Here is a 27,674-nt window from a genome sequence, read left to right on the forward strand (position 1 = left end):
GGGGAAGGAGGCGGGGCGGGGCCCGGGTCTGGGAGGCCGCCGATTGGGCCGATGGGTCCCGGCGGCCTCGGGTCTCGCTCTCCAGGGGTGTGGTCGCTGGTGCCCCCGCCGGCCTTCTGGGGTCAGTGGGGCTCACCCGACGAACTGCTAATTCGGAGGCGATCAAAGTCAGGTGGCGCTGCTAAAGTGTCTTCAGTTTTCTTAAACATTCCGACGAAATGTCATTGTCATTGCACTGATCATACACCTGTACGCCATATATTAATTTATTAAAATGTCTACATTAATAATAGATAACCATAAAATAGGCAGGCATCGTTATGGCACATTTTGCAAAAAACAAAAAATCATTAAAATGTATCAATTAGGGCCTCCCTGGTGGCGCCAGAGGTTAAGCACCGCACTATGAAGCTGTCCACAGCCTCTGCAGCAAGAGTTCAATCCCGGGCCCGCCAGAGAGAAACCCATCTGGCGCAAGCAGACCTCTCCTGCCTCGTCAGCTGCTCCCCCCAGCAGTGTACTTCGGTTAATCTGCCCGTTCTGTTCCCCACTCTGTCTCTGGTGAATCCTCTCACCCCCCACACCTCTGGCCTGTACCCCAGCTCTTGTATGCATAAATAAATTTTTAAAAAAATATATCAATTAAAAATTACAGATATGTGTGTTTTTAATTTTAACCTGTAAACTGAGAGACCATAAATGCAAAGCTTATGAAGCCGAGGGGACTGTCACTACAGGGCCCCTGTGGGACAACAGCTCTGAGAAGAAAAGGAGGTGAAATTCTGCCCCAAGGAAACAGCTAAGATAAAGGTCTCCTGATTGGGAGGGAGGGAATGGGGAGGGGCGCATGGAAGGAGGAGGGTGTCAGATAAGTGTCAGGACAAAGGATTGAACAACCTGGACAGAACTGAGTTAGATATCAAGAGATTGCCCTGAACACGCCTCAGACAAGTGGAACTTCATGGGATCCCCAAACTCATAGCTCAGACAGGTACTTCTATTCAAATGAATACCTCAAGTCTGCAGGATTTAGCCACACAAAATGGACTGGGTCTCTTCCAGTCACAGAGGGTTTAAGTTGGACTGCCTTCCAGTTGCTCATGGCTGACCCATCTGGTTGAAGCTTATTTATGCCCTGAAAATCTCCTGGGTCCACACAAACGCTCACTGGGTGTAGGGTAAGTAATTATCAGGCTTTTCTGCCCTCCTGCCATTACTGTTCATGGTGGATCCCTAAGGTCCTGAATGCATGCCTGATGGTGGGCCCTGGATTTTGTTACATTGTACAACATATTCAGTTGTATTGTTTGCTTTTGCTGTAGTACTATATTTGCCTAGGGAAACTTGTAGAAGCCATAGAGCCCAGTAAAGAGTGAAGATTAGGTGGAGGCTGGGAGGCCTGCCAGCCTCCTGCCCTGCTCCCCCCACCAACCTGCCTTGTACCTGGTTGCTGCACTACATGTAAAACCTCAATAAAAGCTTGAAAAAGCCACTGAGGGCTCCAGGACTCTTCTTTACCCCTCTGCTCCTATCATAGAGAACCAGCTCTGTGCCTTCCTGGCACTGAACTGGGCTACTGCTAGCTAAGCACACTTCTAACCTCCTTGAACCATAAGATTGTCTAATTGACACCTAGAGGTTTAAAAGTGAGGGCAAAGGGAAAATACAATTTTGACTCCCTTTTCGGGCCCTTTTCTAAGAGCTGGTGTCATTCGAAGTCATGCCTGGCCTCCATAGTCTTGTCAGCAGAGAACTTACATTTCTGGGACCAGGAGGCTTAGGTAAAAAGAAGATGTTTTTCATTGTGCAGATTTTTGTATGTTTGCTCACCAAGGCATTTTTTAATCTTCTCTGTAATCTTTCTGAACTGAAAGACCGAAAATTCTGGTGCTTAAAAAGAAAAGACTTGGGAATAATGCAAGGAATCTTAAAAAGTTAAACCTAAGCTTACCATACAACCTAGCAGATCCACTCCTCCAGATCTGCCCAAGAGAATTGAAAGCATATGTCACACAAAGACTGGTACACAAATGTTCGTAGCAGTTTTACTCATGATAGTAAAAAACTGGGAATAATCCAAACGTCTATCAAGTGTTGTATAGATATCCAATACAATGGATTACTAATAGTAATAAAGGGAGACCAAATGCATAGTCTTCAGTGCCTTGGTGGGATATCAAGCAGTTTAGCACAAGAAGGTTTTGGTGACACCAGTTGCTCACAGACCTAAGTCCCCGAGTAGGCCACGTGTTTGGAGTTCCAGGTACAAGACCCACTGATGTAATGCTAGGCTGAGGGTGGCATGGGGGAATCCAGCCTTTAAGCCACCAGTTACTAAACAACCATTCATTAGTCAATATGTACTGTTACTATTAATTAGCATTCAGCAGGGAGAGGTCAAGATTTCCTAACAGGAAGAAATAGATGTTAAATCTGGAGTTAACGAGGCCCCAGAAAAAGCAAACAAAACCTTGTGAAGGGGCATGGAGAAGATTTTCTCAGTCCTATAGTGATCAAAACCACAAACTCTGATGAGTTAATCTGTACCTATCTTTCCGGTATTACTAATTAATTCCTCCTTGGTCAAAAGCAATATTGAATGAGTCCTGTCTCAGAAATGTCTCCTCTTCTCTCACTGGAAACCTCCCTCTCATGGCTCCCACTCCTTGGGAACTCATGGGAGCAGAGCGCAAACATCAGTGGATGATGCAAGACAGAGATTAAGACTCAAGGTGGTTTATTCCTGAGTATGCAGGGCAAGAATTACTGGAATTCTTGCTAGACAGAATCAGTTGTTAACATCTGATTAGAGGACGAGGGTCAGGAAAACCAAATAAAAACAGATTTCAGTGAGTAAGAATTCCTGTTCCTGAGGCAGAGAGATGTTGTAGAAAACAAGTTACCGACTTTGCTTTCACTTGATTCTGATCATCAAATCTGGGCCCAATTCATGCATCTGTTTTTCCTCTTTGCCTTTCTCCCTTGCTTCCTTTCCTTTTCCCTGTCTATCTTTCCTCTCTTTCTTCTCCCTCTCTCTCGCCCACTCTTTTCTCCGTTTTTTGCCTCCCTCTCTCCAACAAACATCTATAGGCTCGAATTAGACAGGTAAATAAAATGTGAATTCTGCCAATGGTATGTAGGCATTCTAGTTAATTTGGAGAAAATCACACCATCCTCTTACTGAAAGTTTTCTTTTTTATTATCTCAGTTTCTCATCCTCCTTCCCCTCTGACAAAGTTCAAACATTAACTTTGATTCAGATCTTTCTATGGGCTCCAGGTAAAACAAAAGCAAAAAGTGCTAATATCAATGCTTATTTGACCTCCAACTGGTTTCTTCTCTTATTTCATATTTTAATGCTGTCACAGCAATTCACCCTTTCAGATCCCCTCTAGAAAATAAACTTGCCTAGATTCTTCTTTCCTCACCCTGGAATTCCATTTTTGTCCTTATAATTTTTCATTTTTTAATTTTATCTATTTGATTTTCTTCTCTCCATCTTGCTACCGTCTTGTATCGGTCCAATTAGACTCACTCCAATAGTCCATTAATTAGGGCCTCCCTGATGGCCTACGTGTTCAGTCTCAGTGCTATTACTGCCGTGGCCCACTGCAGCCTGATTTCGATGCCCAGCCAAGGGAGCTTGCCCACTTATGGCGCCCACTTATTAATTATAATTAGGCTTCAGGATCCTACACTTATTTCTATTAAACGACACCCCCAAATATGCAAATCCATGAGGCTTGCAGACATTTAAAATGAGCAGTGCCCAAGATTTTATTTAATTAACTTAAGGAGCTTGCCAGAAAGATGGTACAACTAATTCAATGGAGAATTTTAAAGAACACATGTATATAAGCAATTGAAAACTAATGAATTTACAAGTCAATGAAATCAGATTACCGATCACAGGACAATAATTAAATGCATTTTCATTTGGCAATTTATTTGCCTTTCTATAGGTAAAATCATATGTATTTGTTATCAGCTTAATACACCTTACACCTTACAAAAGACAATGAAAGACCAAGAAAACCTTACATAATTTTTTTTTCTGACAAATATTGTAATGTTTATTTTAGTATAAAATAATAAGAAACACTGATATTCAATTTATTTTGAAATGTCAATTATAAGCTGTGATGGTGAAAATAGAATATTTTAATGTACTATAATACTTATATTTTATTTAGAAAAATAAGTAATCTTTAATGTTTTAGCATCAAGAATTACTTTATATAAATAAAAGTGGGAATTAAAATATAAGCAGCACTTAAAAAGAAAAATCAGTCAATTAATTGCAGAACAACTAACAGGATATTTTAAACATAATATGCTATATTTGAAAGAATGATTTACACAAGTGGTTTATGTAGATACTACAAAATTTATGACTGTTATTCATCAGAGAAATATGGTGGGCTTTCTTTATATGAATTCAATAACATGGAATTTTTCCATTTCACAAATGAGTAATTTACAGCTCAGATCAGTTGGATGTATATTGTTTGTTTTTATGAAAATTAAGCATAAATATATTTCCAAATAGTTTTCTGCTTTATGCATGTCTAATCTTCTAATAAAAAACAGAAACAGAAATTGAAGTTTGAAGTCTAAAATTTGAAATCTATATCATGAAGTAGATATGGTTGCTTTGTATTACTTTTCAAATTGTGTTACCCATATATACAAATTTGTTTGGAAGTGAGTCTTTCCTGTCTAAATAATAACCATTAGTTAGACAACTTTCTAATGTTAATGTGGTTTTCATTTTTTTATATAAAAAAATTTTTTTATATTCCCCATACAATTGCAACCCCCTTATTTTTACCCCAATCCCTCCCCTCCCCGCCCCCCAACCCCCATAGAGTGTCTCTGGTTCATAGTTGTTTGTTGATTTTGATTTTTACTTTCTTATAGTTATTCTTTTTCCTGGACCCTTATTTAAGTTTTCTAGATTCCTGCTATGAGTGAGACCATCCGGTATTTTTCTTTTTCTTTTTGGCTTATTTCGCTGAGCATGATCCCTTGCAGCGCCATCCATGTTGCTGCAAATTGCATGTAAAACCTTACATAATTCTTACATAATTTTCCCCTCCAAGGCAGTGGTTAGTAGACTGACTTATTTACGGATTTCCTTGTACAAGTTTTTTAGTAAAGATAGGTGTTTAATTCTCTAGGAGAAATCCTGAATCACATATTTACCCTTTGAAGATGTGTCAGACTGTTTTCTAAACTGCACCATTTTATATTTCCACCAGCATGGGAATAAAAGGATGCCGATTTTTCTATATCCTTGACAATACTTGTTGTTATCTATCTTTTTTATTATAATCATCTTTGTGGATACGTGTTAATATTTCATTGGTGTTTTAATTTGCTTTTCTCTAAGGACTAATGATAAACCTCTTTTTCAATGCCTACCATCCATTTGCATAGCTTCTTTAGAGAAAAATCTACTCAGTTCCTTTTGTAATTACATTGTTTTTTATTAGTAAATAAGTATTCCTTTTATGTTCTATATACAAGTCCTGTATGAGTCTATGATTTGCAAACATTTTCATCCATTCTATCATTTTTTTCATTTTCTTGATTGTATCTCCTTTTTAAAATTTATTTTTACATCATTTTCATTTTTAAACAATATTTGCTTCCCCCCTTCAGGTGTAGTCCCCATAGAATTTCCTTCACCAATGCACCGGTGCACCTCAGTCCCCTGTGCTCCTCCCTCCCTCCCTCTGATCCCTCTCCCCTCTCCTCCTCTGCAGTATGTCTCTGATTTATAATTGTCTGTTTTTGCTTTGTTGCTTTGTTGTGTTTTGTACTGTTACTATTTTATTACACTGATGTCTTATTGGATTCCCCTGTATTCCTGCTATAAGTGAAACCATCCAATAGTTTCCTTTTTCCTTCTGGCTTATTTCACTGAGCCTAATTCCTTCTAGCTCTGTCCATGTTGCTGTGAATGGCATGAGTTTATCTTTCTTGATTGCTGAATAGTATTCCATTGTGTATATTATTTTATATACCACATCTTCTTGATCCAGTTATCTATTTCTGGGCATTTGGGTTGTTTCTAAGTTTTACCTATTGTAAATAGTGCTGCAGTAAACATAGGGGTACAGGTGTTCTTTTGAATCAATGTTTTTGTATCCTTTGAGTAGATCTCTAGGAGTGGAATTGCTGGGTCATATGGAAGCTCCATTTTCAGTAGACTGAGGGACCTCCTGACAGCTTTCCATAGTGGTTGAACCAGTTTCCACTCCCACCAGCAATGTAGGAGAGTTTGTTTTTCTCCACATGCTCACCAACATTTTTTGATATGTGCCATTCTTGATTGTATCTCTTGAAGCAAAAGTTTTTACATATGATCTTAGCCAAAAGACTGAAAAGTCATTGAAACAAAAATTTTTAATTTTCATGAAATCTGATTCTTTTTTCTCTTGTACTTTTGGTGTCATAGCTATGAAGGTTTTTACCTAATCTAAGTTCTTAATGGATTTTTTCTAAAATTTTTATAGTTTAGCTCTTACATTTAGGTCTATGATCTATTTGGAATTATTTATTATTATTATTATTATTATTATTATTATTATTATTATGTGGCCCAATTTTATTCTTTTGCATGTGGATATCCAGTTGTCCCAGGAACATATAATTTCTTCATTGTGTTATGTTGATATTGTTGGCAAGCCACTAAAAGTTCTCATAAGGGGAATGTGTGTGTGTGTGTGTGTGTGTGTGTGTGTGTATGGTGGTGGTAGTTGGGAAATGACATGCTCTGAATATCTAAATATTATCTAAGAAAAGATCACCTGGCTGCAGTGAGCAGGTTAAAGAGGACAGGAAATAATAGAAATGCATAAATCCTGAGAGAGTACATATAGAGGGTAAATATATAGTTACCATATGACTCAGAAATTCCACTCCTAGGTATATATACTCAAGAGAAATAAAATGTAATTTTATGGGCCTCCCCGGTGGCACAGCTGTTGAGCGCTGGGTTGCGATCGATTCCCGGCTGCTCCCCGGCCACCGGAGGAGGGTCCCACATGGTGCGCAGACCTCTCCTGCCGCCCGCTGCTCCCCTCAGCAGTGTACTTCGGTCCTTCTGCCTGCTCTGCTCCCTGCTCTGGCTCTGGTGAATTCTCTCACCCTCCCACGCTTCTGACTGTACCCAGTGCATGTATAAACAAAAACAAACAAACAAATAAATAAATAAATAAACATGCCTCTAGAAAAAATTAAAAAAAAAAATGTAATTTTATACAAAAACTTGTACATGAATGTTCACAGCAGCATTACACATAGCAACTCTAAAGCAGAAACAACCTAAATGCCCATCAATTTACAAATGGATTAAAAAAGCCACACAAGGACATATTACTCAGCCATCAAAAAGAATGAAGTATTGATACATGGAATAACTTGAATGAAAACTTTATTTTTTTTAAAGATTTATTTATTTATGCATACAAGAGCTGGGTTACAGACCAGAGGTGCAGGGAGGTGAAAGGATTCACCAGAGACAGAGTGGGGAACAGAACAGTCAGACTGACTGAAATACACTGCTGAGGGGAGCAGCGTGTGAGACAGGAGAGGTCTGCTGCGCCATGTGGGTAGCTCCCTGGCCTGGGATTGAATTAGTGCTGCAGAGACTGCTGATAGCTTCACAATGCTGTGCTTAACCTCTTGTGCCACCAGGGAGGTCCATGAATGAAAACTTTAAAAGCAATGTGCTGAGGAAAGAAATCGATCACTAAATATAATATAATGTCTGATTCAATTTATTTTAAATGGCCAGAATAAGTAAACCTACAAAGACGAATGTTTTTGATCTATTGATGTTTTGCTTTGATCTTTTAAGTCTTTTTTTTGGTGTTTGCTATGAGCTTCTATTTAAAAATGTCAAATTTATTTTTTATGTTGGTGGGATGGTTGGAGTCAGTGCTATTTTGTGCTCATTTAGTTGTTTTTGCTCATTTGATTCCAACTCTGACTTGTTGACGTGAGAACAAGTCAATTTATTGAAGGAACTGAGAGGCCTTCAAGAACTCATTGACTCAGCCAGAGTCAAAATAATATATTTTTTAGGGAAGCATGTTATTTTACCCATTTTTATATGCCAGAATTGATGTACCAAGCTACAACGCATGCAACAGTCTAAAATATTCTGGTGTGTTTTGCCTTAAGGGATGCTGGAGTTGGTATCTATATCAGATATGCGAAAATGGAAAATATAGTGAGCTTCATAATATTACCATGTGTCTTCAGTTCTGTCTGCTGTATGTAAAGCTTGCTCTGTTATGCATTTGTTACACTGTTCTATGAGACAAAGTGTGAAAATTCTCTGCACAATGCAGGTCTGTGGTAGCTCTCTTTTGGCAATGCATTAACAGAATCAATAAAATGAAAGGTGAACATGGGAAGTGAAAGAAAAAGTGGTGTTAAGAACAAGTTTTAGGTTTCTGTGGTAAGCAGTTGGATGTTTATGATCCTTCTTCAGCCAAAAAATAAACATTCGATAATTATGTAATGCCCTCAGGGAGTGTTTTATGTAACAATTTAACTCAACTTGCCTAGAAGTCTTTGAATTTCTTCCTTCAAAAGTATCTCAGTGTCGTTACAAGTAGAGACAGGTGAACTCCATTCAGTGAAATAAAATATGATATAATAATCCAGAAAGTCTCTCACTTGATGGAACAGTTAGACTTGGGAAACTGAATGCATCAAAATTTGCAGGACATTGATAGCCTGATATTCATATCTGTTCAACCACATCATATGGAAGTTACCTGTGTCCCTATCAATCAACTGTCTTTTCTCCAAACATTCACATAAATATCTTCTGGGATTCAAAATTTAAAAGGTCAGAACCTGGAATCTAGCTGCTTTAATTCATTCAATCTTTCAAAATGTAGTTTTTCAGCATCTATAAATGACTAGCCTACAGAGGCTAACCCCTGAAGAATCCCAGCACTTTCTGGTTTCTCCCTTCTGTCCAGAATCCTTAATCATATTCTATGTGTGTACATAGTGTCATTTCTAAGACAGGAAATATTAATGAAAACAGTTGAATACTAATACAATGGACTAGGGACTGGTATCCCAAGAGTCCCCATAGATTTTCAAGTCCTCACTTTTCATGGTGTCTTTATCCCCCGGGAAAATTAGCAAGAGATAAAAGCTTATGCAATTCACATGAGTGTGTCTTTTCCAACTGGAACTGTTTCTTTCTCCCCATGCCTCATTTTCTCATTTGTGTCTTCTTTCTTTTCATATGGTGTCCCCAGTTGTGCTGTGTTCCCTCATGTACTTTTCTGTTTTCATTGGTGGACTTACTCTCTTCAAGCCCTTTGTTGGTTTTCTATCCCAGCATCTACTATAAAATTAGACACCTGTGAGTATTATCTGAGTGTGTTAATGGTGGTGATGCTAGTACAATTCTTGGAGATGCAGAACAGAAAAGATGCAGGCAATATAAAATGTCCTTATGGCAGACAGAGTAATGAATTTTCCCTCAAAGATAGGCACATCCTTGGGACCTGCTGCATACGTTATTTATATAACAAAGGAGATTAGGGTTGTTTACGGGTTGACTTTAAAATAGGGGGATCATATTAGATTATCGGGGTGACTCCAGAGTCATTGCAATGGTCTTTAAAAGCAGAAGAGGAAGAGAGAGAAAAAATGAGTCAGAGGGAGACTGCAGAGCTCAGAACAATGAGGTGTGATGAGCTGTGAGAAAGACTAAATTCTTGTCATTGCTTTTGAAGATGGACAGAGAGGCAGTAAGTCAAGAAGATGCAACACACACACACACACACACACACACACGCATGTAAAGCCACAAATTTTTTGACTTAAATGGGACACAGTGAAAACCAGCAAAAGTAAGCAGACAATGACAGAATTTGAAATACTAGTTTTACCACTGAGAATGTGTGAATGGTTATTCAATGTAACATTTTGCTTTCTTTCATTTTTGGAGAGGCACATGGAAACAGAAAATTTGTCTTTAGAAAGAATTTCCAGTTGTTAATGGAGGATGACCACACACCTAGGAAAAAGAACCCAAGAGAATGCGTAGGAAAATAATGTACAGCTCAATACAACCATTTAATTGTCTGGTAAAACAATTAAGAAATCAGTTGTAGGGGAGGGGTGGGAAAGAAATCAGTTGTACAATCAGAAGAGTAGACTACATGATTCAGCAGTACTAAAGGAAGTCTCCTGGAGACATTAGCACTGCAAGCATCACAGAAAAGAATGTTCTATTTAGACATACTAGAAAATTCAATATAGAAATAACAGTAATGCAGGCAACGAGATGTAGCAATGATAGAGAATATGGGGAGGAGAAGGAATAGATGGATAACTTGTAGGGAAGTGCTGCACCTCCCCCTGCAGTGACCTTTAGGGCTAATGGCAAGAGACATTCTTGAAGGTAAAATTAATAGACATAGGGAAAGTATTGACTACTAAGTAGGGAATACAATAAAATTTTTAGGCACAATAGGTACAATTACATGCTTTTAAAAAGGCTACTATCTTGTACCATTTTGAAGTGAACAATCTAACAGCATGACATGAAGAAAAAGACTTGCAAGATATTGGAAGGATGAGAATACTTATTCTATGGTTCCAATTAGCGTTTATGATAACTTGAGTAGATGAGAAAGTGGAGGAAAAAATGGAATAGACAGATGAAACAGGGATTTCAAAAGAGGATCATAAGAGCTGGCAGACAAGAAATAGGGACTGAAAGTAGAAGAAGGACAGTCAGTCCTCGGATCACTATGCCCCAGCAGTAAGAGGGTGAACAATGTGATAACAACGTAGAATAACTGATGAGTAAGATGGCAGATGGGAGAAAAGTATGAATCCTGAAGAGTTTTTGAGTTGACAGAAGAATATTTGGATGGAGATTTTTTTTCCCCCCAAATATGGAAGAGGTAGAAGCAAGTCCTGGACAGCAGTAGATTGGCTCACTAGCATCCCAATGACACAGTGACATTAAAGAAATGGGTATTTGCTGACTTGCATGTGGTCTTTGTTGCCTTTTTGACTAGCCCAGTGAAGATGCTCCTGAGACTCACGAAAAGTAGTGTGTTTAATACATCTTTGAAAAATCTCAGACTGAGTTACATGGTAAGGGCAAGACAATCTTGGAACTTTAATTGACACAACGGGCCAATAGACTCCCAGCTCAGGAATCAGTCAGTCCCAATCTAGTAACAATGGAGTTATGGTAAACTCTATCACCCACAAGTAATGATTGGTTTTCACTGAGGTTAGTAACTAATGTAGACTGTGACAGAGGTATGTTTTGTTTTCTTTAGTGTTTGCTATCTCATAGAAAGGGAAGGATCTTAATTGTGGACAAGACTTAAAGGGAATTCATGGCTAGTCAGTTCCAGGAATCAAATAAAATATTTTGTCCTCAGGGAATGACAATCACCACGATGGCCACATTGAATTTGACAAGCCTCAATTCAGGCTCCTTCATTTTGGTGGGGATTCCAGGACTGGAACAGTTCCACATCTGGATTGGGATTCCTTTCTTTGCTATCTACCTTGTGGCCCTTGCAGGTAATGGCATCCTTCTCTACCTCATCACAGTGGACCGCAGCCTCCATGAACCTATGTTCTTCTTCCTCTCAATGTTGGCCTCTACAGACCTCCTCTTGTGCAACACATGTGTTCCCAAAACACTTGGCATATTCTGGCTCAAAGCTCAAGGAATCACATTTTCTGGTTGCCTCACCCAGTTGTTCTTTCTCCATTTCAGCTTTTTTCTGGACTCGGCCATCTTGTTAGGCATGGCATTTGATCGTTACATGGCCATTTGCTCTCCTTTGAGATATGCCAGTGTCTTGACGCCAAAGACAATTATCAAGATCATGGTGGGTATGGTTGCTAGGAGCTTTGCTGTCATTTTGCCTGTTGTTTTCCTTGTGAAGCGTTTACCTTTCTGTGGGTCACATATTATCCCTCACACATACTGTGAGCACATAGGGGTGGCCAGACTTGCCTGTGCTGATATTGCCATCAATATCTGGTATGGCTTATCTGTGCCTATGTTGACTCTTATCTCAGACTTGGTCTTCATTGGCATTTCCTATACTTTCATCCTTCGTGCTGTTTTCCGTCTTCCATCCAGAGATGCCCGTGAGAAAGCGCTCAGCACCTGTGGTTCTCACGTCAGTGTCATTCTCATATTCTATGCACCATCCATATTCTCTAGCCTTACTCATCGCTTTGGTCACAATATCTCTCTCTCCTTTCACATCATGTTTGCCAACTTCTATGTGGCAATCCCACCCGCACTCAATCCCATCATTTATGGGGTAAAAACAAAGCAGATCAGGGACAAGGTCATCCTTCTATTTTTTCCTAAAGGGATGCAGTGACCTAAGTATAAGGGCACAGAGAGAAGATTGTGGGAAATCAAGTAATCATGTTGATTTAATAGAATTTCTCATGTAAATCAGTAGTTGGTATCCTTCCACTGATGGAATCAATTTCTACAAATTTCAAAACCTCAGTTTTGTTGGAGAAAACAATGGATAGAATCAGAGGGTGAAAGGTAAGAATTATTCAATTTCCAAGAAAATGATAAACATCTGATGGAAGTATCCTGATTTTCTACTATCAAAAACATAAATACACAATTATTTACTCTCTTTGGGTACTTTCATTCTGTTTTGATTAATTTTTTAACAAAGGAAAAATAGCACTCATTTCTGAAATTGTTGTGGGTTTAAATTTGCTTATCACATGGTAAGCTCATAAATTCAACAGCCATCTATATACTGAAAATTCCCAATTATTTCTCTCTCCCATCTCTATTTGATATCTCCTATTGTTCATCCAACTGAAACTTCAAATCAGCACATGGAAAGAAATATTATTACCTTTTCCTCTTTCTTCATGATGAATATATTCTCTTGAATTCTCCACCTTGTATAGTGATACAGAATCCAACCGGTTTTCCATGTCAAAACTGGTTCTCCTTATCTCCTTATCTTAAATTTTTAAAAAATTAATTTACTGTTGATTATATTTTCTGAATTTTCTTAACATTCACTCACATGTTTTTAATGTAAAACATATCCCAACTTTCTCTTTGTCCAGGATTTTTCCAGCCGTCCCACTTAGGAATTTTTTGCATCCAAACTTTTTCTCTCCAATTTATTATTGTACTTAAAAAAAAAACTGAATTGTCTAATTCAACTCCAGCAAGGATCAAGGCAATCTGCTACTTAAAATTATTTAACAGTTACCATTTTCATTTGAATTAAACTAAAATATCCTAACACATCTTCAAAATTGTTATGATTGGCGCTAACCACTTAGTGCTTGGTGTCTACAGTGCCCAACTCTACCCTTCCCTCTCACTCTCTCCTTTACATGCCCTTTATACCACTTTAGATTTTCTTTTCCTTCTGAACTGATACATGTTCTATTCCTTTTGAAATCTGAAGCTTAGCTTGAATTTTGGTAGAAACAAGAATCTAGGAAAATGATTTCTCAATGACTTCATATTGTTTTATGTTCACTAGAGGTTATACTTAAAAAATGTCAAATAAGATTGTTGGTGAGGATGTATAGACACTGGAACTTTGATACATTGCTAGTGGGAATGTAAAATGTCACAACGTCTGTGGATAATATTTTGGTGGTTTCTCAAAAAGTTAAATATAGAATTACCATATTATCCAGCAATGCTACTCCTAGGTTTACACTAGAGAAAACTGAAAACAGATAAGATGTTCAAATAAAAAGTTGTAAACGAATGTTTATAGCAGCATTATTTGTAATAGCCAGGAAAGTGGAAACAGCTCACATCAAATGTTACCAACTGATGAATGGATAAACCAAATGTGTTATATCCAAATAATGGAATTTTTATTTGGTCATAAATAGGAATGAAGTGATGATATATGATACACATGGATGAACTTTGAAAACATCATATTAAGTGATAAAAGTCAGACACAAAAGTCTGACATTTTGTATGATTTCATTTATGTGGAAAATTTAAAAAAAGCCAAATCCATAGAGACAGAAATCAATTAGTAGTTGCCAATTGCTGGGGGAAGGAGAAATAGAGAGCTCTTAGTGAATATGATGTTTCTTTTTTGGGATGATGAAGATGTAGAATTAGATAGTTATGTTGCACACCATTGTAACTATACTAAAAGCCTAATTAATAATTCACTTACATGTTTTTCATGTAAAGCATAAATTTAAAGAAATATATTGCCCACTATAAAATGGTTAAAACCAAAAATCAAAAAGTTTTCTGCATTGCAAAGTAAATTGCCATCCAAATGAAAGATCAACCTTCTCAATGAGAGGAGATACTTGCAGATCATATATTTGATAATATACAAAGCATACAAAAAATTCACAGAACTCAAGAACAGAATCCGAATAGACACTTCAAAGAAGACATGGTTAGCAGGCACATGAAAATATGGTCATCATCTAGTATTTTTAAGCAAAAGCAAATTAAAAAAAGATGAGATATCATTTCACATTGTGGGAGTGACTATTATCAAAAAGACAAGAAATGAGAGGTGTCCATGAGGGTGTGGAGTAAAGGAAACCCTTGTGCACAGTTGGTGGGAATGTAAATTGGTGTAGCCACTATGGAAAACAGTGTGGAGAGACCTAAAAAAGTAAAAATAGAAATTCCATATGATCTAGTCATCCCACTTCTAGGTTCTTATCTAAGGAATATGAAAACACTAATTTAAAGAAAGGTATGTACCCCCAATCTTAATGTGGCATTATTTACAACAGTCAAGGGTGGAAACAACCTAAGTGCCATTGCTGGATTACTGGAAAAAGAAGATTCAGTGTATCTACACTCACAATGGAATACTAAGTTTTGTATGGAAATATTGTCATCTGTAACAACTTGAACGGGTAGAGAGAGTTTATGTTTGTGAAAAAAAGTCAGACAAAAAGATAAAATATATGGTTTTATTCATGTATAGAACATAAAGAAACGAAGTTAATGAACAAGCGAAGCAAAGTAAAAACAAGCATTTAGGGCCTCCCTGGTGGCGCAGTGGGTTGAGCACAGTGCTGTGAAGCTCTGCAGCACGGGTTCAATTCCTGGCCGGCCAGGGATATACCCACATGGCGCAGCAGACCTCTCCTGTCTCGCCCACTGCTCCCCTCAGCAGTGTCTTCGGGTGCCTGCCTGTTCTGCTCCCTGCTCTGTCTCTGGTGAATCCTCTCACCCTTCTGCGCCTCTGGCCTGTACTCCAGCTCTTGTATAAATAAATAAATCTTAAAAAAAAAAAAAAGAAAAACAAGCTCTTAGACTACAAGAACAAAGTAATGGTCACCAGAAGTTAAGAGATAAAGGGAATGGGTAAATCGGGTGGAAGGAGTCAATTGAATGATGATGGTGGTGAACAAAATGTGATATATACAGATGTAAAGTATAGCGCTATACACCTGAGACCTGTATAATGTTATAAACCAATGTTACTTCAACAGAAATGTTTACAATGGTAAATTTTTATTATGTTAGTCTTACTTTAATAATAAAATTAAATAATGTGCTCAATATCATACAAATAATATATGATAAGCATATACCTAGAAGTCTGTCTGAGTCCAAAGCCTTTATTTTTAGGAGACAAGAAAATAATTTTATTTTCTTTAAACTGTCAGTATTATGATACATGGAAAGATAAAGTATTTTTGTCTGCTGTAGAAAATATATTATTTTTTAATTAATTTTTTTTCATTAATGAAGTAGCATTGTTTTACACTTTGTTAATATTTTGACACTGTAGGATTTCTACCTTCAGGTGTGGTCACCAAATCTTTCCCACCACCAAGGCATCCATAGTCCATTGTGCTATTTTCCCACTTCTTATTCCTTCCTCTCCCCCTGATTTAAAATTCCTTATTTTTCACTCACTAGCCTACCTCCCAGTGGGTCGGGATTTCCTATTCTCCTCCTCCTGTTCAACTATTAACTGGCTCCATTGGCATTCCTGGGCACCCTGCTGAGAAAGAGCAACACCTTGACCCCTATTCCTAGACAGCTTGCCTCCTGCATGAGCTGGGGATAAAGATAGAACTGATTAACATAGTTATCGGAATTTCTGCAGGCAAACTCTGGAACGGTGAGTGGGGGTAGAAAACCTTAACAATCTTTTCAGCAAACCAACTTAACTCCAAAGGGAGAATTTCCACTCAAGAACACTATATAAAGATGTCCCTTGCTCTGGCAAAACAGAGATTTTGCTTCAGGACTACCTGCCTGTCTATGCAGTTGTGTCTTTAATCCTGCCCATTTCAAAAGGCACCTTCTTGCCCTTGGAGAACTGCCCATTTGCACCTATGCCAATGTCCCTTTCTTCTTCTTTTCTTTTCTTAACAAACCTGTCCTTTTCGCTTAATGATAAAGCCTCATTTCTAACTCACCTGTATTCCTGTGAATAAGTCAAGAACTTCTGGGATTCCTCAATACCCCAGGCCCCATCAGCCCCAGATATAAAAGGGACATTTTTTTTTGCAATTATAACAAGAAAAAGGGGGTAGAAAATAGGCATGTATATATGCCTGTTAGACGCCATCATATGTCCTGCTTGAGGTCATATCCAATGGCTTCTAATTTCTCTGTTAAGTAAAATAAAGGATTATCTGTTGAGAAAAGGGGAAGTTGTTGATGGTGAATGTGGTTGGAGGAGGGTAGAAAAAAAGTTATAGAAATTGAGCTGAACAAGATCATGTTGGAACTTTGGGCATTGTTGAGGGTTAAATTTTAGGTTGATGATCATGAAAATAGGGAAATATAAATATGCCTATTTGAAAGGTGTTTTTATTATTTTTAATTTTATTTTTTTTCAAATTTATTTATTTATTTATACAAGCACTGGGTACAGTCAGAAACGCGGGAGGGTGAGAGAATTCACCAGAACCAGAGCGGGAACAGAACAGGCAGACCGAGGAAACACACTGCTAAGGGGAGCAGCCATGTGGGATCCTCACCGGCGGCCGGGATTGAACCAGTGTTGCAGAGGCTGCAGGCAGCTTTGCAGCCCAGCGCGCAACCGCTGCGCCACAGGGGAGGCCCTGAAATGTGTTTTTTCACCATGACCTACAGTACTTATTAGGTTGATTAGCCTAGGATTTGAATTCTTACATTAACACACATGTAATTCTTACATTATCACGCATGACAGAAGGTCAGTGAGGCAAGGATAAACAAAACATTTCTAAGTGATTGAAACACTGAATCATAGCTAGCCTGGGTAAAGAGGAATGCAAAGACATCTGGGTACCAAATGATCAGGAGTAAAAACAGTCAATGTCCTGGAGGGCTCAAGATCATGAAAATAAATTGGTGACAGCTGAGACACATAACTGAACAACTATGAAGTAGAAAATTTAGGCAGGGGTTTCTGGGAGCCAAGACGTCATGGCAACTGTATGATCTCCGAAGGCTGTTGTGTGGGATCTCAGACAACCATAAAAGAGGATTACAGCAGCCAGGTCAACTTTTGCATCTGTGGAAGGTGGGAGAGGAAATGAAGATGATCTGAACCAACTCTCAAAGCAGTATTGAAGCAAAGACCTACCTTCTCATAGAAAGGTAAAATGTGGACAGTCACTCAGGATGTCCCTGAACAAGTTTGGAAACATCACTTCAGGACAGTGTTGGAAGAGAGAATAGCTACATGCGGCAAAAATTGAAGTGAACCAATCCAGGACTTACAAACGCCTCTTCTATATCAAAGAAAAAAATCTCTTTTAATTAGTTGCAGGTGAAATTTCGGGGAGTCAAGGTGTTGGGGCTTCGAGTACTCCTGGAAGCCACCGCTTGAGACTTGTTATCCTCTGCCTGTTTTTGGCTAAAGATGAGAGCCTGGCTCCCAAGCACATGGCTTGGACTATTTTTTTCTCCTCTGAGTGGGCATTTCATAGAGGCCCTGAGCCCAATTCTGTGGATTCCCGCTGCAAGCCACCACACAGATGATCTTTTAACAGTTATTAATTAACCTGCCCCCAAGGATTTGGAGGAAGATGAAGATGAAGATTTTGAAAAGGAGAGTGTGGAAGTCCAGGAAGGAACAAGAACAGAAAGCTGGAGAAGACAGCACGTGTTTGGAAGACATTCTCTGTGGAAACCCTCTCTTTGCTCACTGGCCCCTCCCTGCCAACTTCAAAGATAAAAGGAGACGGGATGATGTTGTTTGCAAGGACTGTGCTAGAGGTGTGGCTGATCAGAAGATAGACAAAAGATTGTAAAGGCTACTCTGTGATCTGAATTTCAAAAAAATTTCAAGAAGAAATACCCTCAGTAGTACGGTTTATGTGCTAACTAAAGACTGCAAAATGTACAGGATCTTTCTGATTTTATTTTGGTTAGCCTTTCTTCTCTTTGCCCCTTCTACATTGTGTATAGTCGCCTCTCATTTGAACCTCCCAGATGTCTTTTCCTTTATGAGACCATGTATATATAAATATACGTATATATGAAATATTATATATATATATATGTTTTTTTTGAGAAAGTGAAAAGGTGGATTTATTGAAACACTGCAAGAGAACACGGGGTGGGGGCCGGGGGGGGGCTGATACAGGAGACATCTACACACCAAGAAGGGCGTGAGACTCTCTTTTATAACCTGTTATCTGCTGGGATGCCTGGGCTTGAGCATTGACCTTTGACACAGATTGTGTCCTGGTCCTGCTTCTGCATTTGAGATCAAGTTGATCAGTTCTTATGGCCCAATTCCCAATGCAGCCTTACCGAGTCCCTTTATCTATTCAAGCCTTCCAAACTGGCCAGCTGGGCAAGGAAGGGGGTCTTAGTTTTTAACCTTTGTAATGATACCCTGACCTTTCCCCCTCTCCTGAGAGTTCAATGACAATCTTTGGAAATGGGATAAAGATTTAGCTTCTGTAGCTTCTTCAAGCTGAGTTCTGGGGTGTGGCCCTGGCCCTCCCTAGCTTGTTTTGTGTAAAGACTATAGGGAATGGGGTGTGAATGGGAATGAGATGCTGCAGGTTGGGTCTTTAGGCCAGGTCAATTTCAGCCATCATGTGTTGCTCTGAGGGGCTACAGGTGGTGCTGGTTGTCCAAAATGGTTGCCCAAGCATCCATCCAGGCATTCTGCAGCTGTGTAGACCTCTAGGTAGCCATACTCCATGACCTGAAGCTTTAGTTTGATGGTCTGTAAGCGAGATGAAACTGAACAAAAAGTGAGCAAACAGGGCTGTGGTGTTGTAAAACGTCCAGCCTTGGGTTGGCCATCAGTGCTAGTGAGGGCAGTGAAACAGTAGGTCAGTCTGGAGAACTAGAGCAAGGCAGAGCAAATGGCCTCTGTATCTACCAAAAAGCTGATCTCTTTGCCTGCCACTTTTAGGATCATCCAATACTTGTCCATAGAAGTAGTAAAGGCTGTCTCACCTCTGGGGTCTTTTAGAAAAGGAGGTCTTCTCTGTTTTTTTTTTAAAGATTTTATTTATTTGTGCATACAAGAACTGGGGTGTGGGCCAGAGATGTGGAGGGGTGAAAGGATTCACCAGAGACAGAGCAGGGAACAAAACAGGCAGATTGACTGAAATGCACTGCTGAGGGGAGCAGCGGGCAAGACAGGAGAGGTCTGCTGCACCATGTGGGAAGCTCCCTGGCTGGGGATTGACCTCGTGCTGCAGTGGCTGAGGACAGCTTCATTGTGCTGTGTCTTAACCCCTTGTACCACCAGTGAGGCCCTACTTTCAGTTTTCTTTATGTGACTTCGTTTGATGTCTTCTGCCATTCAGTTATATATGTATACCATTTGTCACATACTCTACAGATAATTTTGGTTATGCGTGCCAGATTTCTAGGAAAACACCCTTTGGGCTTGAGTCCCAGCCCTACTGGTTTCTCCTTGTGTGACTTTTGGCAAGTTACTTAACTTCTCTCTGCCTCAGTACCACATCTTTAAAATGTATCTAGATAACAGTCCTACCTATATCATAGGGCTAGTAAGAAGATTATAGAAGTGATTTCATTAAAGAGTTTTAGACTGTATATTGAAGATTCTAAATTCTTGTGGAAGTTCCTGATTTGCTGTATTTATTAACCCAGAATTTAGAATATATAAATTCTGCATCTCCTCCACTAGAGGTCACCTCTGTATTTGTCAAAAACACACTTGAACCAATTTCCTCACTCAGTACTAAATGGGAACTGGAAAATGAGTTGCCTAGTGTTCCCTCCAGTCCCCTTCACTGCGAGCCAGACATTCAACATGACCGTCTCCGAACTTTCCAGTCTGCAAGGCCCAAAGTTTTGTCATGTCAAGTATGTCAGAAAAATCATTGCGAGCACCCTAGGGTTGGTATAGTGGACAAATTAGAGTTCCACTCTTATATTTCCTTACACTTTTATGTCTACTGCCTACTCTCAATTCTTGCCTTCTAACAGTGTGAGGAAGCAGTCACCATGTGAGACAGCCACATGAAAGAATATTGGAGTATGTGGGATTTAATAATCCTGATCCTGCCACTTACTAAAGATGAAATCTTGGGTGAGATTATCTTTCAGTTTTTGTAAAAAAAAAAAAAGAAAAGAAAAGAAAAGAAAGAAAGAGGGGAGATAAAAGTAATTATCTTATCTTAGAAGATGATTCAAAATGAAATTATAGTTTATAAGAGCCTGACCTGTAAGAGGGATTTGTAATTGCAACCTACCTCCTTATTTTCATAGTTGTATCCCACTTAGTTTCTTTTTATCTCTGTATTGGTTCATTTGCTTTTCTTTATGGCCACATATATCCAGTAACAGATTGCATTAGCCCCAGAGAAGCTCAGTCTTTAAAACTGGAATAACATTTTTGGCAGTTTGAAGATTATAGAATGCCTGAGCAATTAGTACCTGTTGTAGTGGGTCAGGGAGATCTCTCTTGAAGAGATGAGCATTGCTCTTCGGAGCAATGAAAGGTTCTTCTTTGGAAGATTGGAAAGGGAAAAGCTGGGATGTAAAGAGAGGGTGGAGGAAGAATTTCCATATAGTTTACTCATGCTCATTATATAGAATTTGTTCTTTGCAGACAGAAGCTGTTCATCAGAACCCAGTGGCCATGTGCATCCTGAGTAGCTACAACACAAGTGACTTGACTCTCTTGGGCATGCCTAGACTTGATCAGCTTCCCCTTCTGCTGTATCTTTCTTTTGGCCACTGTGGGCAATTGTATCCTTCTTCACATCATTGCAGTGGGACATGGTCTTCATGCACCCATGTTCTTTTCCCTTTACATCCCGGTTGTTTTGACCCCATATTGTAAACCTTTTACCATCTTCTGGCTTGGTTCCCAGAAAATCAGTTTTCCTGACTATCTAACCCAATAAAGTACTCTTTCTGCGCTACAGCTTTTCCTGGACTCAGCTACATGATATTTGACTGCTATGTGGCCATCTGTTCCCCTTTGAGATACAATGACCCGAAGGACCATTGAAAAAATGCTGTGGGAATCAAGGTTTTGCTCTATGTGTTCCCCTTGTAAATCAGCTAACTTTTTGCAGGACACGTGTCCTCATCAATACTGTGGTTCATAGGTGTTATCTGCCTTGCCTGTGCTGATATCGTCATCAATATCTGGCATGGCTTTTGTGTTCCTATCATGGCAGGATGACAGATGTTGCACTAATTGCTGTCTCCAGCACCATGCTCTGTGCTTTCTTTCACTTTCCCTCCTGAGATGCCTGCCAGAGACGCTTGGCACCTGTGGTTCTCTCATCTGCGTCATCCTCATGTTCTATTTACCAACATTCTTCTCCATCCTTGCACATCACTTTGGGCACAATGTCCCTCATGCTTTCCACATTGTGTTGACCAATCTCTATGTAATCATCCTACCTGTACTCAACCCTGTTACCCAGGGAGTAAAGACAAAACAGGTTCAGGACAGAGTCACTCTTCTCTTTCTTAAGGCATCCAAGTGATACATGCCTGCATCCGGGCAGCAAGAGCAAGTTGACTGTGCATATGGAAGTTCTGCATTCGCTTTGGTACATAAGATTAAGTAATCTAATAGTGTGTATTAGATTGGATAATATTGGCTGTTAGACCTAAGCTGTAGCTTATCACCCCAGAGAAAGAACATTTGAAAAATTCCATCTTAATTTGAAAAGTGGTTTTGCCTTTCTTACCATTTCAGACATGTCTACTCAGTCATTGCAGTTGCAAAAAAGGTAAATTGTGAGTCTAGGAAATAATAGATTTTTTTTTAAATTCCTGGAAACTAAAATTTTGCAATTCCTTATAACTGCTCTAAGATGATGACAAACTTTTAATTTAAACAAAAATGATCAGCATCTTTTTTTCAATATGTTGTTTATGGGCTAAGGGGACAGAAATAATACTAAATAACCATAACTATCTGCTTCTAGATGGGTTTGCCCACTTGAGAATGCCTCCATCTGAGTTGGCTGCTGCTCTCTCCAGTAGTTCTGCAGATCCTTCCCTGCTCCACCTCTACTTTTCCCCAGGCCCTGGGAGTGCCAGGCAAATGCAAGTCAGCAGAGATGAATATAGGCTTCTGCTAATTCCTCATTAACAGCTTGCAGCGGAGACTAGCAGTTTCTCAATCCTACCAGGCCTCAGGGCCCATGCCCCCCTCCAGAGACGCAGAGAAGAAACCCATAAATCCTTCTCATAACACCTGCTCTCTCCCAGGCTTACCAGAGGAGCATCTTTGGAGCATCCCAGGTCTCCAATGCACTGACCGCTGAGTGGACAAGCTGGAGCAGCAGAAAAGGAAGCAGCATTGGGTAGATAGAGGTTGGATGCGTCTTCCTCATCTTTAATCCAACTTCCACAGCAGAGAGGTGAGAGGTTCCTGTCCCATCAGCAGTAGAAGTTCACCAGCTAAGATCAGCCATACCCGAGGTAGAGTTTTGGGATTCCTGAAAATATCACCTTGACTTATTCCAAACACTACAAATATCACTTTGACTTATTCCCGCACTTTGACTTATTCCGAACACTGAAGATTTTGATAAGAATGCCAGGCCTCAAGGAGATGCTCTAGGAAATATTGTTGTCCTGATGGAAATGAGTTAAGATTTTTTTCAGAGAACAACTCTGGGGTACAAAGGGGAGCATGCAGCACAGGGCCAGTGAGGCTGTTTTGAGAACTGGACTAAAGCATCACAACTTCCTTCTTCTTTCCCACCATTACTGAATCAGAATAATGGGAAAGATGAAGGTTGGGAACCTGGAGTGGGATTAGAAGACAATATCATCAAACTACCCACTTTATTTAGAGCTAGCCTTATACTCAGTGCCTGTTTCTTGGGTCTATTTGCAAAAAAAAAGTTATTTCTTTGGCCTAATCAGATCTAATCTGAATCTTTCAGTCTGCTTTTAGCCAATATTTTTTCATACTCAGGACCTTTCTGCTTTCAAATTTCCTTAGTTCAGTTCCCAACACTCTTTGTTGTTAAAAATATATATTAAAGAACTTGAGGCAGATTATGGAAATGAGAGGTAAGAATGTAGGAGAATGGGACTCTAGAGGAACAGGTTCAAGGGACAATGCAAGTGCTAAGGGTAATAGCAACAACACTTTGTAACATGCATTAAGCTTTCACTGTGTCTCAGGCACTTTTGTACCTCATGCAATTGCTTTGCATATTTTGTTTTTAAATCCTTACATTATTCCTGTTAAGTTGGTACATTTATTATAATCCATGGATTTTAGATAAAGAAATTAAAGCATAGAGAAGCTGAGTATCTTGTGCAAGGTCACACATATGTGTGGCAGAACTAGAGACCTAACCTAGATAATCTGGTTTTAGAGCCCGCTCTAGATCTAAATCACAACCCTGAGGTGGGACTATACAGGAACAAGAAAAATGGAACACTCCTGCCTCCTAATTTCTGCTAGGTTTAAGATTGGATCAGATTGACAGTCTGATGCTTCTACCAATTTCCCACTAACATGCTATGGACATACTGGAAAGAGAAATGCACATACACACATCCTCAGGATAAATCTATTTTCAAGAATCTTTGAAGAGCTTTCACTAACAGACCAACTGAATTGAATTGTGAAACAACTTACGGTGCTAATGCATATGTTTTTCCATGGAAACCAAATAAACTAGCAACCCTTAAAAAAAAATGAAATCAGGTCAGGAATCTCAAATCTGTCTACATCGTGGTCACAGTGATTCATAGCTTTGCCTCAAATCATTTAACAAACCTGAGACTCAATATATGGTGTTTGAATTGATTTTCTGAACTCTTTTCATTATGTCTTTTTTCCCCCCATAAAGCGTTCATTTGCATTTAATATGCTCTTCCACAGAGGGAGCCTCTTAGGCAGGACACTGTATGAATAGAATGGCTCTGAGGAGCCAGAGGTACGCTGAGGAGGATGGATGGAAAAAGAAGAGGGAAATAATGGCCTCCAGCCCAGAGCACTCTGGGGAGGAGGCAGCAGACGGTGAGAGACAAGTCTCAGTCTGCAGCGGTTGGGGCAGATCTCTGTACCACCAGTGCCTCAGGACTTGTACCTATTAAAAGGAGTGAGTGTGTGACTGGAGAGATGAAAGAAGAGGTTCTCAGAGTGGGAGTAAAGCCCAGGGTTAAGCAGAGCTGCGGAACCTGTGCAAGTGGCAGAGGCAGATTCCTCCGCTAAACAAAACCACTGTTGAGTGAGGAGTAGGGTGAAGAATGTGGGAGGAGGGTTCCGGCCTGCCAGGTGATCTTGTCCTAGTCCTAACTCTATTAACTCTGTCCTTCTGTGTATGTTTCCAGAGAGGAATAGACTGGGAGGACACCTTAGCTGGGCATGACCACTCAGATGCTCCTGGACTCGACTCAGAGTCATCCTGTGCCTCAGAGGTTGGGGGGAGAAGACATCCTATTTTATCTCTCCCTCCCCGCGTTCCTTGTTGCACTCCAGGGGATGCTGACCGGTTCTGGAGCGGCAGCAGGGACTGGCAGGCAAGGAGAGCAGAGAGGGCAGGTGGAGGAAGAGAGGTGTGTGGCTGTGCCTGCAGAGAACCGGACACAGGGCAGACGCTGAAGCTGGAGGTAGTAGGGGAGTCCAGCTTCTTCCTCCTCCCCTTTCCTTAGTCTGTGGGAAGAAATGGGAGGAGCAGAAGTGTGGGCTGTGGACATGAGGGAAGGGGGGGGAGTTGTCCCTGGAATTCTGCCAAGAGGAAGTGTGCTGGTAGGGCCTACACTCTACGTTTTGGAGATTTTCTTGTGGGGCCCTGTCTGGATATGGGTTACGCTTGCCCTATGGTTTGGGGACAGATGTTCCCAGACCTTGAAAAATTTGGCAATCTCCTCCCCACATGAAGGCTGAGCCTGTCCTGTGGGTCCTGGAAGAATGTTCCCAGGGCTCAGGCAAGCTTGCAGGGCCCCCACTGTGCGAGAGGCAGGGCAGGGCCCATGACTCAGTCAAGCCTCCTCCCTCAGAAGGAAGCTCTAGTTTCTAAACCAACAGGACTTCCATTTGGGAAAGTCTAGCCAAGTGTATCATCCGTGTCTACTCTGCAGGAGTCCAGGTGTGGGATGTGAGGGAAGGTCTCCAAGGCAGCACTGTGGGAAGCCTGATGTGGACACAGCATGGGAAGCTCCATAGCTTTCTCAGAGCCAGACACCCAGCTGTCTGCCCAGTCCCTCAGTCCTCTGAGGTTGGACCCCAGATGCTATATCTCATGCAGTTCAAGGACATATCGCTGCCCTTCTGGTAGAGTATGGAAAACCTGTCTTAGCTTAGATCTTTTTTCCAGTCAATTCTTAACTTCAACCCAGCTAAGTTAAGACCTCTCACCGCTACCCTGTAAATCTGACCACCAGTTGCCCTGTCACTGGGCAGCTGAGCCAGTCATCTTAACTGCTTTAGCGTTCTGCTGTGTCCTCAGTGGGATCTGAACTTTCCCATACTGAGTTCTGTAGAACCCAAAGGATCTTTACGTGCATTAAGGACAGAAGAAAGAAGAGCCACACAGCTAGTGAGGAGTGGACAGCTGCACTAGTCAATGAAGGAATTATTGGCATGAGAGCTGGAGGGAGGAAGGTCAGAGGCCACGAAAAAATGGGGAAAAGTACTGTACAGGCTGGGAGGAATGTGGTATTTGGGAGAGTGGCTTCTGGAGAAGGATCTCAGAAGAGCTTTGCAGGAGCATGTCAGTAAGTGGGGTGGGAAATCACAGTTCCATAGTTGTTTCTGATTTCTTTCTCCTCTAGGGAAGAGGGAGCACAGAGTCTGTACTGTGGCTGGAGGGATTGAGCTAGAGGACACGAATGGCTCCCTCTGGAACAGGTGACCAGGAAAGGCACACCCCGCTGCCCCCAGGTGGCAGCCCTCAGAGAAGGCTGTCAGAGAGGATGGCATTTCATCATGTTAATATTGAATCAAATATTGAATATTGAATCAAATATTCCTCTAAGTTCCCTGTTGTGTGACCTGGAGTAATTATACTAACTTCTCATAAGCCAAATTCCTTGATCCATCGTATGGGACCATTAGCAAACTGGTTAGGGAATCAATAGGCCGACAGTTCCCTAGAATAGTGCCTGCCACGAAGACAGCTCTTAGCAAATGCGGCAGCATCCTAACCCCTGCTCGCCACAGCCACCTATGTGAAAAGTCTACAGAACTGGTGATTGCCTCTCATGGGCCCTGTTTATACCTTGCAGGGCTGAGCCGGAGGAACCGGGTGATGGAGCTGGACCCTGTACCGCCTGCTCTCAACCAGACCATGCACATCAGTGGGCCGGGGCCCTTTGTCCTGTTGGGGGTGCCAGGACTGGAGGCCTTACACGCCTGGCTCTCTGTGCCTGTGTGCCTGCTGTATGTGGCAGCTCTGGCAGGAAATGCCCTTCTGCTGGGGTTGGTGGCGGTAGATAAGGCCCTCCGGGCGCCCATGTACCAGCTGTTGGGGCTTCTGGCAATCACTGACTTGGTTCTGGCCACATCCACTGTGCCCAAAGCTCTGGCAGTGCTCTGGGGCTTGTCAGATGAGATCTCTTTTGGGGCCTGCTTAGCTCAGCTCTTTGTTGCTCACGTGGCCTTCATTGCCGAATCCTCTGTGCTGCTGGCCATGGCTGTGGACCGCTACGTGGCCATTTGCCAGCCTCTGCGCTATGGGGCCTTGCTGACCCAGCGTGTGATAGGTGTCGTGGCCGTAGCTGCTGTGACCCGGGGTGCCTGTGTCATGGCGCCCCCTGTGGCCCTGCTCCAGAGACTGCCCTACTGTGGGCAGCGGGCTCTGCCCCACACCTACTGTGAGCACATGGGGGTGGCTCGACTGGCCTGTGGCGACACGCGTCCCAACGTCTGGTACGGACTGGCCACTACCTTGCTCTCTCCAGTTCTGGATCTAGGCCTCATAGGTACTTCCTATGCTTTTATTCTCCGTGCCGTCTGTCGCCTGCCATCCCACGGTGCCCGTCACAAGGCCTTGGGCACCTGCGGGGCCCATGCCAGTGTCATCACTCTCTTCTACACACCTGCTCTTTTCTCCTTCCTGACTCACCGTTTTGGCCGCCACACAGTGCCCAGCCACATCCACATCCTGCTGGCCAACCTCTACGTGGTGGTGCCCCCGGCCCTGAATCCCGTGGTCTATGGAGTGCGCACCCAGCAGATTGCACAGAGGCTCAGGCGCTTGTTTCGACTCTG

At 41.1% G+C, this 27,674-nt stretch overlaps 1 protein-coding gene and 1 pseudogene across 1 annotated transcript; both read left to right on the plus strand.

Annotated features, from left to right (window-relative positions):
- The first annotated feature begins 11,462 nt into the window (after positions 1-11,462).
- LOC119254631 (olfactory receptor 52H1-like) lies at positions 11,463-12,413 on the plus strand. The gene has a single exon (XM_037521732.1). It carries the CDS (start codon positions 11,466-11,468, stop codon positions 12,411-12,413), a length of 948 nt encoding a protein of 315 aa, XP_037377629.1. The 5' UTR covers positions 11,463-11,465.
- An 8,528-nt stretch (positions 12,414-20,941) lies between these two features.
- LOC119254983 (olfactory receptor 52H1-like) lies at positions 20,942-21,972 on the plus strand (annotated as a pseudogene).
- The last annotated feature ends 5,702 nt before the right edge of the window (positions 21,973-27,674 follow it).

Source organism: Talpa occidentalis, unplaced genomic scaffold (assembly GCF_014898055.3).
Source record: "Talpa occidentalis isolate TD23 unplaced genomic scaffold, MPIMG_talOcc4v2.1 talOcc4.3, whole genome shotgun sequence".
NCBI lineage: Eukaryota > Metazoa > Chordata > Mammalia > Eulipotyphla > Talpidae > Talpa > Talpa occidentalis.